The 22,398-nt window shown below is 33.7% G+C and overlaps 1 protein-coding gene across 1 annotated transcript in view; it reads right to left on the bottom strand.

Moving 5' to 3' along the window:
• Window positions 1-4,662: 4,662 nt before the first annotated feature.
• LOC124355069 (follistatin) overlaps window positions 4,663-22,398 on the bottom strand; it is a 125,974-nt gene continuing 108,238 nt past the window's right edge. Inside the window, exons 5-6 of the mRNA XM_046805997.1 lie at window positions 9,968-10,207; window positions 4,663-7,512 (exon numbers count right to left, since the gene is read on the bottom strand). Of these exons, the coding sequence (XP_046661953.1) occupies window positions 7,460-7,512; window positions 9,968-10,207 (293 nt within the window). The 3' untranslated portion in view covers window positions 4,663-7,459. The remainder of the gene's footprint in view (window positions 7,513-9,967; window positions 10,208-22,398) is intronic.

Raw genomic sequence — 22,398 nt, 5'->3', positions numbered from 1 at the left:
CAGATTCCGCTTCTAGAAATATTGTATATTTTTCTGTAACACTTAACTATGGAAAATGTCTGTAAACCTTTTACCTTTTACAATCGCCCATCTTCAGTAATGACCTAAAAGAGCTGGCTGTAGTAATATGACCTTGAGATCTTCTCTATAAGAGCAATGTTAAACTTCATGCAGCTCTTATTTTTAATTCTAGTGTTTGAGAGATGTCTAATTTTAAAGTTATAACTAATACGCATACAAACGCTTTTTAGTTATTTTTTAATTGTATACTTTTTGAATATTTAAATGATACAGTACACCAAAGTTTGAGATATCTTTCTGAATAAGCCATAAAAATATTGAAAAACGTGTTTAGAAGTGTATTACTTATATACTTAAAATGAGACATCTGCCATAATTTTATGACTTAAATTAAGAGCGTAAAACTGCATGAGGTTTAACATTGTTCTTAGTGGAAAAAAACTCAGGCTAATTTTATTACAGCCAGCTTTTAAGCAAATAGAATATGTTTGGATGACCTGGTGGATGATTACTCTAATCCACTTTCTATTTCCTGCATGTAACAAAGAAACAAACTGAGTAAGAAAGGAGAAATAGTAAAAAAGTTTTAATTGCACAGTTTATTTATTTTAAATCTGTGATTAAAAATACATTAAACAACAGACAATTCACACATCTTTCAACTTTATTCATTTAGTCCGGATCTGCACTACCAATACAATGGAAGCCATGCGTGTATCTTACTTTTAGTTCTACCAAATTCACTGAATGCTTAAATTTTTAATATTTGTATTGTTTTCAATGATTTACAAATATAAAAGATAAATACAATCAAGTTAAACGTTGTACTAAAGTAGTAAAATAAAGTATTATTTATAATTACTTAAGGCTATTTTTACACATTAGATAAACTATATATACAAAATGATATATTACATATGATTTACAATTTTTCTGAAAAAAGCTGGATGATTCCTGTTATTTATAAAAAAGTAAATTTTGTAAAAAAATATTTATAATTATCTAGCATAGATATAGTTGTATATTTTTGTCTATTCTGTTTTAAATGTATAACTATTGCAATAATGAAGTGAAATAAATTAAGTGGACATTGAAATATGATTACAAACATTTCAAACACCGTTTTGTGTCAGGAACTTTTTATTTACTCTGGTAAAATTCAGTAAGTATGGCCCTCACATCCACAGGCATATCCAGGGGGGAGGGGTTTGGAGGTTGTAACTCCCATTGACAAAAATATTCAAGGTGGTTTTTAACTTGTGAGAAACTGAAATTATACTTGTAATCGAACCATGTTCCTAGTTAGTTTTGTTTTACTTTGTTTTGATATTTTGTCTATTACAGCTAACTGACAGTAAAACTGTATTTGTTTCAGAATGAAGAGTCCATGTCCATAGTGTCAGATCTATAATAGTTTGTCTTAAACTGTAACCAAAAATAATATATGATATGGTATTAGAGCCTTTTTTTTATGAACAACACAACGTGAAAATCTCCAAAGAAAATTGATTTATTTTTTGTCAATTTATATTTGTGCAACCTGCGTTTATTGTTTTATTTACCAATAGCTTACATGTGTTAGTATGATAGCTTTGAGTATGAAAACCCGAAATTAGATAACCAATGTAACAAAATATCATGCTTTGTAAATAGTTAACTAGAAGTTTGTATTGTCTATCTCTGTGTTAGTTTATCACGGTTGCCACAGGTCTGACATGTCTTTATCCGCCGGATGTCAAACTGCTCAGATATTAAAAAAAATACTGTTACACATTTCATGTGTCTATATATAATTTTGTAGTTTTATATACAGTATATCAGTATATAATTTAATATATATATATATATATATATATATATATATATATATATATATATATATATATATATATATATATCGGTTAAACACATTTAACATGTATAGAATGGTTTTAAATAAATAAAATTTAAATGTATAACACATGTTATTTGAATAAATATACACTTCCAAATCTCAAGTAAAAGACATATATTTAGGAAGCCCATTTTATAATCTATAAATTCAAGGTTAAATATAGAGGATGCGACTTGTAATTCTTAAGATATAGCAATTTTCCAGAGCTCCTATAAATCCGTTTAAATTAACGTTTCTATTATCTTTATATGTTATAGGGCGGTAACCAATAATTTTGAAATAATTTGTAACCATTTAAGAGGCATGAATAAGAATAATATACTCTCAGAAGGCTTTCAAACTTGCAATTTTGAATATTATAGCACTTAAACATATTCCGGGGGGGCATGCCCACGGCCTGTAGCATAACTGGTAGGTTTGGAAAATTCCCAGATTTTTCGGTAGTGGTAAATTCCCTCTCCCATTAGCTCATCCTAGATATGCCTATGCTTACAGCAAAAATTATGGAAAAGGACTATCTTGAATATATTGTATGTACTATTCTACTTTGTTTAGAGTTTAACTCTATTTTACTTTAAAATTTATAAATGGTTCAAGATACAATACTGTAAGTTTGTATAGTTGATTTTGCTTTATTAAGCACAGTTAAGGGTAGTGGTGGAAATAATTGTCTTAACATTTTCTTATTAGCTACAACTGCCCTAAATATAAAAAAGATAAAAAAAACATATAATCTTATCTTGAAGTGACAAATATTTTATACTTTTTTTGTCAATATTGGATTAATTGTAACAGAAGTCGTATTTTGATTCACAAAATACATTAGCTTTTGATTCAAATTATTGTAGCTTTTTATAGAAGCTATAATTACTTTGAAATTGGTTTAATGAGCAGCAAACATATTGTTTATCAATACATTTCTGTGCAGTGATAAACACTTTTCACAGTTAAAAGACATTTGGCAATTGTTTATGTCTGTTAATATTATAATAACAGTTTTTGTGAAATTGTATATAAAAAGTTTGGAACTTTAAATATATATGTGTTTTTTTTTACTCTTAGTTATACAAGAACCATAAAACGTAAATTTGAGTTATGAATGTAATAAAAAAAAGAAAAAACAGACACTATACAATGCTATCTATCTTGTTATTTTAAATTACAAACATGTTTAAATTACAATACTACTTTTGCTACAGACTGAAGTGTATTATAAAATGCTGGAAAAGGTGTTCTGCTTATGTAATCCATAAAGACAATCTTAAAAAAAGAAATATTCTTAATACCTATTCTGTTCTAAATAATAATATGATAATTTCTGTTTTATATTTATTACATTCTACTTATTTCATTAGTTGTACTTTATTTTAGCTATTTAATAATACAAAGTTTATGTGTTGTATGCCTTTGAAAAGTATGAATTACTTATCGGCAAAGCGCTTTTATAGAAATTTAATATTATTTACAATGAATGTACAATTAAATTAAAAAGAAAAATACATCTTTACTTTTTTAACTTTAGTAATGTACATAAAAGGTGGCACTATGTGACAGTATATTTAATAATTTTAGAACTCTAATTAACCTATGAATAAATATATGTTTAAGTGTAGATGTGTGCTTGCATGTACGAGTTGGCAGCTGTCCTATCCTTAGTATAAATCGGTATTCTACTTATATCTTGAAATAAACTACAAAATATGAAGGCAGGGGAGCAACACTGTCTGTCAATTAAATCTTTCATGTAGGGATAAAATATTTTAAGAACTCTAAAATTTGATTATTTAAGGAGGTGCTCTATTACACAGCTAAAATGGAAAAAGATATGAGAGACATTAATGATTACAAGCTTAAGATCAAACTGCTGGGATATACTCACAATTAACTCTAATTTTTTGGCTTTCAATTTTAAAAATATTGAATATTAAATTGTAGATAATTAAACCGAAAAAGTGGAAAAGATGTGTTTTAAAACACAAGTGTCGAATTGTTTTAATATTGACTATTGAGACACGTACATATTGCAAGACACAAAATTAGTAAATAAAAAATAAATTTCACTGTAGGAATTTTATTTAAGTCTGCAAAATTAATCTTAGAAATACTGATCATAGGAATTTTGCAGATAAGGTTGTTTCCTGATTGTGTATGGTTTATAAACGAACTGAAGTACATAACACCATTTTCAGACATATATAGTAAGGACTTTGTCTAGTAGGTTAATGCTGGATTTCTTAGAGAAGTTCCTTTATCATTTTCAAAAAGACGGTTGTGTGCTATGCAATGTGAGTTGGATTCTTTTCTCTCAGACTATAAGTAAAAAACTAACTACTACACATTTTTTCTACTACACCTGATTCAGAAACATTGATAGTTAGTTCTAGTGATGATATTCATAACACATTTTAATGAAATTTGGGACTAAAACATTCAATCATCGAACTAGTAGGACCCATCAGGTTTCCAGCTCTCTTCAGAAAATATATTCTTATTGAACTAAACAATTGTATACAGAAAATAGCTGTACATATAAATTAATTATCTTATTTGTATATCTATGTGTTATTCATAAATAATAACGTAACAAAATGCATATTTATCAACGTAAAGGACAATATTACTGCATTTAACAGTAGGACAATACTGATTGTTTTTGTTATCTCTTTGGTTTATCAGTCCTTAGTTGATTATTACACCTAAAACACTTCCACAATAAACATCTATTTCTGATTATCATATGAAAAATGGGTGTTCCATATTTATCTGTCAGTTTAGATATTATTAAATTTTGCACTAAGTCAAGTAGTGATTGTAAATTTATAACTTATTTGATATGATTGGTATCATTTACTGAAGTGTTTCTTACATTTTATAGTTTGTGACAGGTAAATATAGAACAGATTTTGTATAAGACAATAAATAGTTTTAAATTAACTGATTACAAGCCAAGTGAAAAATAACTTCTAATATTCTTGTATGGTTACTTACTTTCATAGAGTTCATTCAAGAACTGTAACTGTATTAGCTTTCATGTTTCATTAACATAGTATTCAATAATATGTGTTTTTTTTTATATAAAAACATGTAATAAAATAATGTTTTCAAAGTATAAGTATTTAACACTTATTTTTCTGTTCTAAAGGCAAACATTAAAATTTGAAGTACTTGTAATGTATAAAAAAAGTTTCTAATGACATACAGAAACCAACTGACTTATTATTCAATCAGAAAGTGGGAATACAGGTGATTGAATCCCTAGGAAACTCCCCTCTTCACAAAGTAGATGCTTTCTGATCAATTAATAAATGTGAAGGCTAATTGGACTTCCATAGCATTTTTTATTACAAATTTGTTTTGTGATATTCAGTTACTAAGGTAAATATTCAACAATTTGGGCATTTGTACAAGTTGTGCAATTTTTTTATGTGAAAAAATCCTTTGAATTAAGAATATACTCCTGTACAGTTATTTAAGAGTTGGCTGTAAAGAGATGATCTTGCTTTACCCTATAAGAACAATGTTAAACTTTGGTCATAAAATTATGGGGGATATTTTGTTTTTAAAATATATTATTAATCTATACCTTTTTTAGTTTTCTTGTAAAGCGTATATTATTTGAACACTCAAACGATTAAGTATAAAATTATTGATATGTTTTTCTTACAAACCAATAAATATAGCAAAATAGAATTTGGAAGAATCTTAATTCAATCTTTAAAAGGAGACATCTCCCATAGTTGTATGATTAAAAATAAGAGTATAAAAGTGCTTGAAGTTTAACACTGTTCTTATAGGGTTAACACCAATAAGACCACCAATTCAGCCAGCTCTTAGTTCTGAATTTAACTTCTCTCATTTTACTAGCATTTATTAAAAAATGACAAATTCTAAAAATAAAAGAACTATATGTTGGAATTTAAATAATTTAAAATACATGTCAATACGTTGGCTTACTTAAAATACACCTGTTAAGTACTTACTTGAGTTAATATATTTATAACTAGATGCTGATTTTTCACTTGGTTTTGAGCAAAACAAACTGGTCTGAATGAAATGTACAGTTTGTAGCATTAAAGAAAGTAAGGTGGATGGTATATACTATACGGCAATAGATTATACATCAAATGTAATGACAACAATATTTAAACTAATAACGACAAATATTACCCTTGAGAAGAGTTCAATACTCTCTCCGTGTTAATGATCTTTCTCCAATGATTAAAGTTACTTTACAATCATTAAAATATTTTGTGAAACAGTAATCATATCATTATAGAACTCAGAGTAAACAATGCTAAATTAATATAACATAAAAGTCTTTGTTATAACATCCAAGGAATATCTTATAAATTATTTTGATTATTGATAAATATTGCTTGCATTCTAAAATCATCATTGTAGCTTTGCATGACGGTGGTTTGATTTGAATTATATCTATAAGTATATATTTAAGTTGATGAAATAAAGAACAAAATTAATTTCTAGTTAATGGGTAAAAGTTTCATGTAAGTTTTATTAATTATACTAAAATGCAATATTTTTATTTATTTTTTATTAAATTTACAATTTTTGAAATTAAAAAAGAAACTAGAGCAACATCTTTGTCTGCTTTGTGGACTAACCCAAGTTCATTGTTCTTGTATGTTTCCCCACATTTGAATTATATCTATAAGTATATATTTAAGTTGATGAAATAAAGAACAAAATTAATTTCTAGTTAATGGGTAAAAGTTTCATGTAAGTTTTATTAATTATACTAAAATGCAATATTTTTATTTATTTTTTATTAAATTTACAATTTTTGAAATTAAAAAAAAAGAAACTAGAGCAACATCTTTGTCTGCTTTGTGGACTAACCCAAGTTCATTGTGCTTGTATGTTTCCCCACCTTGACATACAAGAGCATGATAGTTATTTTAAGTGTTAAAAACAACTAAGATAGGAGTTTTGTTCAAGAAATTAACTGAACTACTAGAATTTTTTAAAGTAGTTTGTATAAATAGAATAATATAAATCAATATTAGGATACACTCTTAATTCATTGAAGAAGGCAAAAACTAATGATTGTGTGATTTTTAAGACAATTTGAGGTTAAAATAAACACATGATTATGTGTTACGATAGGTTTTACAGTTATTAAAATCTTACAACTGTTTCCATATACTTTGCTTTTGATTTGATGTACTTCAGAGTCATATTTTCGTTTGTAAACTTAATAAAAAATAGATCTTTATATAATATATATAAAAGATAATGGTATATATTATTACGATACGATGTAATACAACAAAGAGAATCAATTCTACATGATATATACTATTTGATTGTTTGTGCTATAAAGAATATTATTTGTCTTTTGACATCATACATATCACTTTGTTTATCATCTATTATGGGAACGAAATGAGAAACATAAAAATTAAGTGGAGTCACAAAATGTGCCATCAAACCACCGTCGTTTTGAACTCTATCACAAACAACATGAGAAGAGCGCATCAATCAGTCTGACAGTAAGTCTCAGTCGAGTTGAGGAATGCCGAAAGGCTACGAGTGTTTACCTCCCAACACTGTATTGGCCATCAGCTCCCCTTGATCCTCTGCAACAACATTGGACTTTATGACAAACAACACGAGAAGAGCGCATTAACTGAAGTAATTCTCAGTTAAGGTTGAGAAATTTTAGTATGTTATACTACCAGGTACTCTGAACAATGTCTCATATTTGTTTTTTCCCCTTATTCACTTTTCTTCTAGAATCATTCGTTGACTGGGCTGATACATTAAGGGGGTTCGGTATGCCCTATCCTTCCCATGTTAATTTGGCCAATTTTATGTACCTTTTTCTCAGAAACCTTTAAAGCTATCATCATCAAACTTTAGGCTACTACTATTTAGACCTTTGTTAACATTTAGAGCGGAAGACATTATAAAAATCTATTTTAAATTTTTATTAAAAAAATTATATGTATATATTATTTTACAAAAAAATTAATACATTTTTTATTTACAACAAATTAAATAAAAACTTCTTTTTTTTAACTTTGTTCCGCTCTAAATGTTATCAAAGGTCTAAATAGTATTGTCCTAAAGTTTGATGATGATAGCTTTAAAGGTTTCTGAGAAAAAGGTACATAAAAATTGGCCTAATTAACATGGGAAGGATAGGGCACACCGAACCCCCTTAAGTAAACAAAATACCTTATAACTAACTTGTAGTAACATAAGTTGAATATAAGCTCTTAGAATTTAATATGTGCAAACATACTTAAAGAGCTTTTGAACCATTGAAATTCTTTTCTTTTTCTGAGACAGTTCTATAATTAAGATTATAATCATAGAAAAACCTGATGGTATATCCCATTTTAAATTCAAACCCTAACACCACTTATGGTGTAAAGAGACATTATGCATCCCCTTATGTTATGAACAGCGATAGGATAAGGCTTTGATCTATCATGTTAAATTGTTGGGTAGTAAGGAAAAATTGGTATAATTTCCGGTTTTTTGGGTAGAATATTGTAGAAGACAGTTAAACAAAACAAGTGTTTTCAGAAATTAATAATGTAAAATAATATGGTGATGGGCACATATAGGTAGGAGACCTCATACCTGAATAACCTGTGTCGCAAAGTTTGACACCTGAAGACAGTTAACCGCTCATGACACGTGATATATAAGTTTTGTAACATTTATTGATGGCAAATATCCCAAATTCTATGATCCTTTCAAATTATCCAGCTTCAGTAATGGGCTTTAAACATAGAATTGTTGCAAGGAAACAGGTCATTAATATAAAGGTGGATATAATAAATTTTTAGAGGTAAAAACTAAAACTTTAATAACAGAGAAATATTTCCATCTTTAAAACTGTTAGAATTTGAAGTATGTATGGATACTAAACTCAGATTTTTCAAAATATAAATAACATAACCAAAATAATAATAATAATAAATAACCTTATAAATTTAAAAAAATATATTTTCGGTACACACTTTTTCTTGGAAAATCCAAATCAGTGCAATATCTTTATCTAAAAAGACAAACAGGTTTGGTGACCCACTCCACCTACCACTTTGGGGGGTACAACAACCCCCATTATAAAAAGGTGTCTGATTTTGACCAAATTTTGTAATGTGTCTGTTATTTAAAAACCCCTCAACAAAATTTTACTCCCCATATACTTTAGAAGGATCAGAAAATACTGCCAAATGACTTGATAAGGGGTGTGGGGTAATAGTACTATAGTTGTTCCATTAAAATAAAAATGTACAATTGCATATTTGGTCATTAAAAGCCTGGGTTGGCAATGCTCAAAAGGTCCCCATGAGGGGTTATCCTGACCCCCATTTTGAAAAGTAAACCAATTTTGACAAAAGTTTTTGTTGAGTAGAGGGATAAAACGTATGTTGTATATTTACTATACTGTATAGGAACACACCTGCAAACTTATTAAGAGATTGGAGTTGGGCTAACCTGTAGAGCATAGGGGGAGGGGGTCACCAAAGGGAGATTTTTCTCTTGTATATTGTAACTCATGGGTATAGAAAGTTTGGCTATTATTTATACATAGATTTTCTGGTCTTAATTTTAGTCAGTGGTGGATTTACCAATATAGGCTCACTAAGCCCAGGCCGCATACTAGATAGTTTAAGCAAATTATAATTTGTGACTAGTTTGAATGCAGAAATGGCATTTAATAAGCACTTAGACAATGGTATTGGGGAATTTTCATTTTAAGTAGGAAAATGCACAGTGACTAATATTGATTACTTTGCTATAGACTCATGTATAAATAAAGTATTTTCTATTTAAGTGCTATATATTTTAAAATATCTTTCATAAGAATTACAAAATAATTTGTTCTACCTTATGGTAAAACAATTTTTACAAAACACACATTTGGGGAGACCACAGACCACATATTGTTTCGGGTGTAGTGGCCCAAGAAAGTTAATCCACCAATGATTTTAGTCTTACTATGTAATATGTGTATTTTGTGTACAAAGTCTAAAAATCTATATCGAGAGAGGTAGATGAATGTCAGTGGCCTACCTGCAGGACAGTGGCCGGAGGACTGGGTCTCGATGACGTAACCGGTGGCACATGAGTCTTTGATCATATGACACCACGAATGATAAGTTCGGTTGTTGGAGCCACAGACTTCCATGTTGCGGCGATGGTGGTCAGAACAAGGCATGGTGGAGCAAGTCACACAGCGTGGCCTGCCAGTCTGCCACTCAGTCAGGCACCGTTGGCCCAAGCTGCAGTGTATGTGTTGACACGTCGCCATGGCTGCAAACAGAACAAACAATTACATTGTGGAACAAGTCACGCAGCATGGCCTGTCCATCTGCCCCTCAGTCAGGCACCGCTGGCTTAAGCTGCAGTATATGTGTTGGCACGTCGCCATGGCTGCGAACAATTACAATGTGGAGCATGTCACACAGCATGGCCTGTCAGTCTGCCACTCAGTCAGGCACCACTGGCCCAAGCTGCAGTGTATGTGTTGGTACGTCACCATGGCTGCGAACAATTACAATGTGGAGCATGTCACACAGCATGGCCTGTCAGTCTGCCACTCAGTCAGGCATCGCTGGCCCAAGCTGCAGTATATGTGTTGGCACGTCGCCATGGTTGCATATAGAACGAACAATTACATCGTGGAGCAAGTCACACAGTATGGCCTGTCCATCTGCCCCTCAGTCAGGCACCGCTGGCCCAAGCTGCAGTATATGTGTTGGTACGTCACCATGGCTGCGAACAATTACAATGTGGAGCATGTCACACAGCATGGCTTGTCTGTCTGCCACTCAGTCAGGCACCACTGGCCCAAGCTGCAATGTACGTGGTCAGGTCGCAGTGTCTGCGAACACACTTACACACTGAAATGATCTAGTGACATTGTGCACTGAGTGACGTGAGGAAAAGTAATGTGTTGGGTTTTGAAATTTTATTAGTGATGATTGATTAGTATTGATTATTACCAACTAGCTCAAAATTGAGCTAATGTCCTTTGGTGTACTGCAAGAAAATTTGATAATTTTTATTTCATTCTGATTTCTTAGTTATACTTTATAGATTATATAATTACACACAATTAAAGACCGTACTTCCTAAAGTAATATCTGATTTTTTTACTGAAAATATAAATGTACTCCGAAAACTTCATTTGTTGTCCTTTAATTTCTCTCTATTTTGCTATCAAGGTTATCATAATTATATATATTAATTAAATAATTTTAAATTTTTTTACATATTTTGCCATGTGAACTCCCCGATGAATCTAGCACGGCTGACGATCGATTTCTTTCTTAGGAGAATTCTTCTGTCGACTTTACAAAACAACATGTTTTGTTCTTACACAATGCAAATTGTTCTCGCCTCCTGGACTACAATGGCAATGTCGAAGGGCCAAAGCAGTGAAGATATCTAAGCACGCAAGCATTGATTCAGAATTATATAATACAAAAAAGATACTGCCATTTTGTTATTATTAAACGTTATTGGAAGAATGTCTCAACATCTGTTTTAGTTTTGAATATGGCCAGACTTCAGTCATCAAAGTAAATTTGGGGATCGTTAGGCCACAGAGGATCAAACCTATACATCTTTAGTCTGCGGTTAGACATAGTTGGCTCTCTTCTTTCTTAATAACAAATGAAAATATTGCATAAGTCAACTAAAATTCAAAGAACTGCTCATTAATACATTCCTTTATTTATTAAGGAATAGAAAAAGAAATACAACCCAAACTCAAAAAAATTAAATAATAACAAAAACAACTAAAAATAATTAAAATTCAATGGACAAAACTATATCTGGCCTACTATCATTTAAAAATTGAAAGTAAAAGCTTCGTAAATGAATACACTACTTTGTATACAAATGTGTCAAGTATGCCATTTTAGCTCTAAATGGATTACATATTTCTTTAGTTTCCGTTACAATATGCTTCAGTGTATAATGCTGTATAATATATATATTTAAAATACCTGTAACCATGTTTTACTAGATTATATATTTAACTAAAGCGATGTTGAAGTGTCTGGTATTCAACTGGAGGATATAAACAGATTATAACATCTGATAATGTTACCAGAAATATAAGAGATATTTAGCCTAATTGTTGCTTGTTGAAAAGTTAGAAGTTTAAAAAGAACGCGGGCGCGCGCATAGTGTATGTCAAACACACACTATGCATAATATATTTAAGTGTGTATACTAAGTATTTTCCAACGCAACTGATCTATAAATAATCGTTCATGGGTGTCGAGTTCGGATGAGAATGTTGTGATGAAACGTTCTGAAAGTGCTATCATTACGAAGTAACAATAGGTAGAGTACTAATGAAATGCTTTACACCTGCTTATTACGCCCAAAAAAACATTCACTGAGAGGAAAAACACAATTATCTTCGACGGAATTACGCCCAACGTCTCTGTAACGTAACGGTTTGAATGCATTAGGGGCGTTTTATAAACTGTAGAATTGCATATAATCCTTGCCAGCCAATTTGGATTGCATACGTTTATTCCGGGAGATATGCAAATAAAAGTGAGTGATTTGCGTTGGAGTACGGTGGGCGCGCTGGGAGGGGGGGGAGGTCGACGGCCTTGAATGGCCTTGACCAAGGCTACGGCGCGTCTGACACTGACTGACTCATACATCTGTTGTTTTGTAGTGTTGTGCAGTTGGTAAGATTGGTAGCGCGGTACTAACCCGCTCTTTTCTATTTCTGTTGGTACTTAACACCTGATTCTATTTTTAGGCAAGAAAAACTATAAACACGAAATCACATAAATAACTTAAGACGTCTTAGGTATGATATCTGGAGAGGTTTAAGTGCTTATTCGTATGTATTAACCATATTCTATCTGCTCACACTAGTCTTGAGCAGTGCAACAAACTCAAAATAGACGACAAGAAGGTAAATAATGTTATTGTAATTTCAGTTGATAAACGCCAAATAAAACGCGAGTTTACATAATTCTCATTCGTATTCCTAACATTTGTAGGCTTAACTAAACACCGTCGTTTTGGTCTAAATAAGTGAATTACTGAAACAAGCAATATACTATTATTAATTGTAATTTTGATGCTGTAAGAGCAAAAATAATTACTACATCTGTGTTTGGTCGGTACCTAGACTTGGCTGTGGAATCACACAGTGTACTGTGTTCCAATGAGACTTCTGTGTTTATCTATTCTGTACTCTGAACACATGTTTAGCTATATAGTAAAGTAGAATCATCAAATCGAATCAAAACTCATTTGGTTCGGAATCCACGTTAAATTGAAATCTCTTATGTGATCAACCAAAGTTAAATCAGTGTCAGGCAACCAACCGTATGAAGACTGACTATATCGCAGTAAAGATAAATCTTTCATTATCTTTATTTCGTTGACTGGCGGTGATATAACTATTGCGATCGTGTCTGACTGTTAGTTTTAAGCGTGTCAAGCTGAAAATATATCCGAGAAAAACTCATTCATTGATATTTTATACCCCACCCCCCATTTCGACCTCCATCACAATTAATGCAGTCAACAACCGATATCTTACTTATATTAGGCATGTGCTTATGCGATGAAAACTGGTTCCTAGACAATATATTAGGATGTAGACGATGCATTTTCATCAGCAAAAGACCAGAATACCCGCAAAATGCAATTTCAACCAGATCCGTAAGGGAGAAATTGGGACTGAGGAAAGATTTGGAGCCATAGGAATTGTGATCTTCCTACGCTATTTTACATCCAGGATATAATCTGCAGAGGGGAATTCTCTAAATGTGCTTTGACTGTCCATTAATCACAATATGTGAAAACCGGATATGTGTGTGTACCGTTCGGCGCGGGAGATCTGATTTTCAAAAACCTGCCAAGAGCAACACTACCGTTACACAAAAAAGGCCTCCAAAATGATAGGAATATTCATCTATTAACTGTACTTGTTCAGTTCTGGAGCAGTATATTTACATATAAACTCAGTTCAAACTCTATCCACAAGGACTGAAGAAGTTAAAATGCATCCAGTTACAGAATGGCGACATATTGAGGGATTTGCCGAAGGTCAATTTCATCACTCGATAGCATAACGGTACAACTAGTAGTAACTGTCAAGAACATATCTACCACCTGCAGGCAATGTAATATTTGCCTCCCCCCCATGTTACATACATAGCCAATCATTGACCCTTTGAGCGCCAACCGCTTGCTGCCGCGGCCTGCTGAGAAGCGAAACGCCGGGGCGCGGCAGCGTGGAATAGGTTTGTTTTGCATGCTATTGTTTAGAGGCTCACTGTAGCCTACATTGGTTTATTGAGATAATTACAAAACGTTTGTTTTGTTTAGTAGCAAATCAGTTGGTTTGAAATAACTTGTAGGCCTACACTAAAAGTATAATTAATATAATTTACAACCTTTGAAATTCACAAAAACTGAGACAAGATACCTTGAAGTGAATAAACCCCAGTGTGTTCAAAGACAACCTGAAACACCTGCATTGGTACAATGTTATAATAGATGGGCGAAACTTTTGATAGCTATGATGTTCTATTGAAGGTCACAAAATGACTTAATGGAAGAAGACACTACTTCTCAACTTAGTCGGATACATAGATTGCAAAACAATCACCTTTCGATGTAGGTACCATCATGTGGCACTAAAAATTGGCTAATTATTTTACTTCAAAAGTTTATATGCCTGCTGAAGGGTTTTGATAAGCTTCCCAATTGTCTAAAGAAGTCAATTTCAGAGTCTAAAACAAATTACGAGTTCGTAGATAGATTGTAGTTTGAATACATATTTATTTGGAACTCACATGAAATCAGTTCAGAAAAACGAACTTGTTGCGATCTGATCCACGTTGTCTGACACCACTTTGAATTGGGCGTAGCCTACGGAAGAAATTGTTCAATCAGCTGATTTAGGTGTCGAATTTATTCGTTTTATGCTGTCAAAGATGACGTCATAAATCGGGAACGCAGTATCTTGCGTTGCGGATTAATCAAATCTCGACAAATTAGGCTAACTGCATAAATTACCTTCTCTTGCTCATTGACCACTTTGAAAATGGTAAGTTGAATTGTGTGATTGACACATCATGTCTTATTAACGTCCATTGCAAAAAAATCAAACTATTCAAACGAAATGTTCTCTGAAGACGATAAGCCAGCTTCTCTGTATAAAATCTCTTGAAAATCAATCTCAGAACAAATTTACTGTTTTAAGACAATTTTCATTAGTATCATAAAGCAAGGTCTAAAAATGGATTAATAGTATTTTCAAGGCTCGACCTACAGGAAGGCTTTTATCAACTTGAGCTCAATGAGAAAGGAGCCAAGTCTTGTAAGAGAGTAGTAATAATCTCAGTGTAGACTGTTACAACATTTCATACTCCCAGAAGTTTATGGCATCATACACGCTTCTACGTGGAGTTTATTCTGCTCCTGTATTTCAGAACAGTAGTCAGCAGCTAATTTCTCCTTTAAAGATTGCAACTAATGTCAGCGATATCTTTATGCTTGGTAAAATCCAGAGAAACGTGGTCAATTATTCTTTATTCTCACTAAAGGCAATATGACACTAAAATAATATGTCTCAAGTTCAAGGCTCCCTCTCTGATAAATGAATATTTGCCAGTAGTCTTAAATGAATACTCTAAATTTCATTTAACTAAAATTGTGAATTCAACATCTGCAATCGGCATTTTTTATTTTTGAAATTAGTTTTCATGCATTCTGGAGTTCCACAGTTTTGAAATCGGACTATCTGTCAATGATTATTTCATAGATTGTTTCATTGAGGTATTTCATAGGATACCGGCGAAAAGAGACACCTCATAGGGATTCTTAAAAAATACAGAAAACGTTAAGCAGCTGAAGAACGTGATCAGAAAATCTTTGCGAATTTTAAACTGTTGAAAAAACTAAGATCTAGATTTTCCTGCTCACACCTCGTCGAAACATTCCTTGCATCATTAAATTCTTGAAATATTTCGGCCTAGCTTTAGGAGCCATCTTCGGTCAACAGATGTTAAACCGAGTTTGAAAATGGCGCTAGTTATAATCAGTCTAAACTAAGAAGACTATTGAAGTATTATCAACAAGTAAAGCCCTCGATCACACATTTGGTGTACACGTACACTACAAATCCCTTTGTTTGTACATACCACAGATAACAATGTCGTTTCTGCTGAACAATTAAGTTCTACCTTACCTAAGCGAACACATCTCCTGGAACGTCTTCGAAAAAATTTTAGTTGAAGACTTTGTATTATTGAAATAACAACTCTCCCTATCTTAGATCCCGTTCCCTTTAAGATAAGTGACAATCAAATCAAAGTTGATGGAGATATTGAAATTTAAATTCTGAAAATTTCTAAATTTTGAATCTTTCTAAGATAAGAATGTGAACGCACCTTAATGTACCATAAACAACTTCAATAAATACAAGTGGCGACTGGTGGGTGCATCGATCAGATGGATCGATTAACCAACCTGTTCAGTATAAAGACTTAAATATTAACACGTAAAGAATTGATATAATGTATTAATAATCGTGCTGCCAAATAAGTTTTATTGATTGTTTGCTGTCTAAAATTTTGATATTACATACCTTTTGGTAAAACAGTTAACTATGCAGATTACAAATATCATAACGTAATTTTGAAGTAAAGTGTTTACTTATTACACAAATTTACTATCTTACTACCCAGTTTGGTGCATAATACTATCTCTTCTAGGCAGGTGCAGAATTAAGTAAAAAGCTCGAAAAACGCACGATTTTCAGACTTTCTTTGATCTTTTAAATAGATTTGTTACGGTATTGGCATATTAATTAGTCATAATAACAATGTTTAAGAGAAAACGGTCCAAACTCATTTGTAAACTTTAATTGATCTTCTCGGGAACGGAATCCTTGCCCTCGAGAGGTTACAGCCTCAGCCTTATCTCTATGCTACGGTGGAAGCTTACCACTCGCGTTATGTTTACATATGACAAAGCATCTATCGATTGAACCACCACTCGAAACATAGTTATTTAACTGTTTTTTATTTACTTAAAATAAATATCAGGAAATATGTATATCTTCATTGTTCCTTTTCGCCGGTTCTCGTACGTCAGAGACCTGTCCAAGGATCCTTCCAAACATAACTAAGTAGAGAATCAGTTACATTACGAAATGAACAGTCCTGATACGGTTGCTTAGAGTTTGACACAAATCTATCATTTTTGCAAGCTGCGGCATATTGGTGTACTGTATATCCCTGCTAAGCACCAACTATAGAAGCCCATGTACAGTTTATCTGCACAGTCGTGGGTGAGATGGGATCGGACTGTAGCCGGAGTATTGAGGCCCCGGCCACTCTAGATTCGGGACCCGGGTCACAAGACGAATGCTCCGCCAGTAGTTACAGCCCTGGACCGGGTAGACGGCGCCACGGTCGACACAACACGGCACGCGCGGTACCCGGCCCAGGAATCCGGTAGAGACGAGCGGGCCCGCTCCCAGATCAGCTGTGATCTTCGGAGTCGGCAACAAATCGGAATAAACAGCGCATAACGGTCTACAAGATTTTCCACTTGTTAAATTTAGTAACCATTACAGTTTCGTAATAACAATTGCGGTAACTTTACAACTATTAGTAACACAATCAGCGCTTGTAAAACAAACAACAGGAAAATACATTTTATGCACAGAATACTATATAAAGTACTTTTTCATCTACTTGATCGTAAATGCTTTTCACACAGGAATTTGCGACGTCCACAGACGTGCCAGTTTAATCTGCTGTGGACTAATTTATAGTGGATGTGTGTGTGTGTCGTTTTTCTGCCCATTTCCTTCCTTGACTACGCACGCGCTTCCACTCGGATGTCTAACCGATTTGCAAGGACGCGACCTACGCCACAGACGATTCGTCGTCTGCGAACGTCTAAGTGTACATCAGCACAAGTAGCTCCATTAAAATACATGTTAAGCAGTTTTTTCTCTCCCATTCGGGGATGCCGAATGTTCTTAACCGTCGCAACTTGTAGCGTATATAATCATTGTCTTTAAAATTAAATTTTCCACAATATTTGTTCTGAAGTCATGTTATTAATTAACATTATATACTGTAGCTATAATACTGTCCGTATTGAAGAAAATTAACACATGAGTTTTCTACGTAACCTATAATAGAGCTTTCAAGTATAGCATAATCTTAAGTGCCACGGGAATCTAAATTTTTTTAAATAACCCTAAACTCAATTTGTAGTTTTCTGATTTAGGTATACTAGTCTATTGATGTGAAGATGACACAAAATACAGTAAAGTACATGTTCATGCTTCCCAATCCACGTTCGGAACAGCATACTATTTCCTCGATCCAGTCTAGGAATGATATAAGTATTTATACTAGTATACCTAATCAGTATCGTCTAGTCAAGCTAATATCCAGCCCCCCATTCTTGAACTTCAGCTACTGTAAATACGCTGTCCCACAATGTCTAAGGAATCCAAATTCAGTGTACACATATACATGTAATTTATTGTGAAATGTTTGGAAACACTCGTAATAAAAGGCATATTTATTAATTAAGAAAAGTCATATCAAATGTTTGTTAAAATACAATGCAAATTGACTCTCGGTTCCTGCACTGTCAGTAACATGATCACAAAATGCCATTTTCTTATCGTAGATGAATCAACACTATACTAGGAGTATCCTGGTTGCAAAATAATAATACTGTATTGTGTATTCCTTGGTTATTATGGCTTAGTAGTAGTAAATATTTTATTAAAGTCGTAAGAGCTCTTCTAATACAAATCTATGTATGGCCAAATACAGAATAATTGAATCATAAAAAGTATGGGGGCTGTGGTGTAGTGGTAGCGCACTCACCCGGCAAGTGTGAGATCTGTGTTCGAGTCGTGGGGGAACAAGTACTTTTTGTGATTATTTTTTTAATTAAAATTACACACACACACACACACACACACACACACACACACACACACACATCTAATTAGGTATCTTGCCTACGTCAAATCCATATTCAACCGTTGAAGTGTTGTTATTTGTTACATGTATCGGGGTGTATCTCTCCAAACATCTAATAAGTGATACACCTTATCCGTTGGTTTGGGATTTGATAAGATTTAACACTGTTCATTAAAATATCAAATTGTTTTTAAGCATTGTTCCACTCACTATTCACCATATACAATGGTAAGGGCGAAACACATTTTTTTCTTCTGTAGAGCAAAAGAATGTTGTTGGAACATTGACGTAGTAAAACATGATATAATTAACTTAGTATCTAACTAATCTGGAGAACAAAATCATTGAAAGATCCGTGAGGAGTAGTAATAAAAAAAACTCCAATTTGAATATTTAGTCTGGTATTGCTACGCGTTCCTGAGCTGAAGCCGAGAAGAACGTGCCGTTTATTTTGAGAAAAGATTTCTTTACTAGCTGTGCTGCACAAAATACGAAACGTATTAATCTAAATTATGTGACGGAAAAAGCCAAAGGGGCCACTTCACTAAGAGCTACAATGTACCTTAATGCGGCACGTAAATAATGTTCTCGTGGCTTCTCCTGAGAGATGAATCAAAATAGGAACGGGAGAAGTTGGCAAACATCTCAGGCCGGCCGTCTTACAAATGAACGGTGACGGCGGGGGAGCGGCGCAACACATGCGCTGTGACTCGCGGTATGTGTCAGTGTGACTCGTAATACTTACTGTCCACACACTACACAGTACAACACGATGTTTGGTCTTATGTAGTCAGCCTGCGGTATGTGTCAGTGTGACTCGTAATACTTACTGTCCACACACAATCAGTACAACACGATGTTTGGTCTTATGTAGTCAGCCTGCGGTATGTGTCAGTGTGACTCGTAATACTTACTGTCCACTACACAGTACAACACGATGTTTGGTCTTATGTAGTCAACCTGCGGCATGTATCAGTGTGACTCGTAATACTTACTGTCCACTTCACAACACAGTACAACACGATGTTTGGTCTTATGTAGTCAGCCTGCGGTATGTGTCAGTGTGACTCGTAATACTTACTGTCCACACACAACACAGTACAATACGATGTTTGGTCTTATGTAGTCAGCCTGCGGTATGTGTCACGGTGACGGCGGGGGAGCGGCGCAACACATGCGCTGTGACTCGCGTTATGTGTCAGTGTGACTCGTAATACTTACTGTCCACTACACAGTACAACACGATGTTTGATCTTATGTAGTCAGCCTGCGACTTGTGTTGTGACTCGTGGTATGTGTCAGAGTGACTCGTAATACTTACTGTCCACTACACAACACAGTACAACACGATGTTTGGTCTTATGTAGTCAGCCTGAGGTATGTGTCAGTGTGACTCGTAATACTTACTGTCCACACACTACACAGTACAACACGATGTTTGATTTTATGTAGTCAACCTGCGCTACACGTTGTGGCTCGCAATACTCCTCACTAACAGAGTAATACGATAAACTTAATAATAATGTTCTGGTTTCACAATTTTATATTTTTTTATTTATTGACTCTGTTTAATTTTTTAGCGCTATCGAAGTCTGTCACTCAGGGGCTGGCATCTGTTTTATTCCCATGTTTTATGCCAATGGCGTAGTGTAGCGGGTACAACGGTTATCAAGCAACGTCGAGCGTGGCTGCTGCTTGGATGGGTGACCGCTGAGCGATCCTGTCCTTGCAAGCAGCCCGCCTGCCTGGCCAATGGTGGTGGTTCGGAAGTCACCTTTAAGCCGTTGGTCCCCAGGTTAAGTGTTAGAGAGGGCTTCTTAGCACTAACTTCGCCTAGTAAATTAAGACTACTTTACTTTACTTTTTAAAATGGTTTTCCCAAGTCGAATAGCATTAAATTCTCAAGCGAAGTTCCTCAGGTCACATTCTTGTGAGCCATACATAACAAATGTGAGTATGAGCAATTTGATCCTGGCCAGGCTGTGAAAGACCAGTTCCTGCGAGGGCTCAAAACTCCTTCAGAAATAAATATTACTTACGTCTGAGTTAATGTAACTTCATGCTGTAGACCTTTGGGCAAAGATTTGCGGTACTACTCGAATCTACTTCGTGAAATCGATAAAAATAGACCGAACGTCAGTATCGCTAGTTTTTGTGAGAGTCGAAATGGGTTTAAAATATCAAACGGAATTTATTTCTGAGTTTATTTCTTTTTAGCTTGACACACTTTAAAGCAACCGTCAGGCACGTAAATAATAATGATATAGCCGTAATACGTACAACAATATGAAAAGGCTAAAATTTGCTACGCTCAGTTAATTGGTAGGTCTTCCTATTGTTATATTGTTGTTATTGGTTGTTGTATTGTTATTGTTGTTGTTGATGCTGATTCAGTTTTACGTGTTTGACCGTTAGTTTTAAGTGCGAAAAGGGATAAAAATGGGACCACTCCTGTTTTCCTAATAAAATATAGTTTGATATATTTAATCCCTATATCATTCATTTTTGACGCTCCCAGCATAGCGCAGCTGGCGACTGATTTCTTTCTAAGGAGAAATGTATTGATTTCTCGAAGAAATAGATTTTGCAGAGAGCTAAATGGACTTAGCTTGGCTCCTGGACTTATTAGCTATTACCTTGAAAGCGTACTTTGACTCTTCGGCTTGTGACACTAGACCCTTGTTCAGTTGGCTATCGCATTAGGGGAGTTCAGGGAAAGGATCCAGACCTCTGGAAAATCCAATGGACTACGACAATCAAAGTAACAGCAAACAATGCAAAGACCTGTAAACATTTTAGACTTCTGAGAAACAAGAAAGGTAAGTGGGAAAATTCTGGCTCTCCAGATATCTTTAAACTTCAGCAAAAAAGGTTGGAAAGGCTTTTTCTGAAACTTTTAGGAGTAAATCCCCAAAAAATCGAATATATTTTTTCAAAATAAATATAAACTCGATTAAAAACGTTGCAGTGCTATATGCTACAAGTCATATCCTCTTCAGGAAAAAGTCCTAGAACACTTGGTTACCTTGGCTCCGACAAGTTTAATTGGATCGTTGTCAACACCGCAGTTTAATATTGAATCGTTTCTACTCGTGACTGGCTCTGACGTTTACAGCAATTGCATTTAATTGACTGATACGTGTTAAGAATAATACGTTTCAGATTAATTGACCATTATGGGAGATATCAGATAATCTTAAGCCCCGTTTTGGATGGACTTATATGAGAGAATATGCGACAACTTAATTAGAAATATCAAAAATAATTAGCCCACTAGAACTACCGACACTGAATTACAATGAGTTTAGGCAACATCATTCGAAATCAATAGTTGTAATAACCTTGTGCAACACAACTTTGACCGCGCCAGAATCGTCTATTCACTTAATTTTTTCCAAACTTCTGATCAAATAGGTTCATTGGATTTGTTAACATAAGTAAAGTTTCAACATAAGTTTGAGGCTGTACACAAGCGTATATCAGGTTATATAT

The sequence above is a fragment of the Homalodisca vitripennis genome, chromosome 2 (genome assembly GCF_021130785.1).
Source record: "Homalodisca vitripennis isolate AUS2020 chromosome 2, UT_GWSS_2.1, whole genome shotgun sequence".
Classification (NCBI taxonomy): Eukaryota; Metazoa; Arthropoda; class Insecta; order Hemiptera; family Cicadellidae; genus Homalodisca; species Homalodisca vitripennis.
Note: the sequence above shows the minus strand (reverse complement) of the source record. Positions and strands in the feature narration are given on the sequence as shown.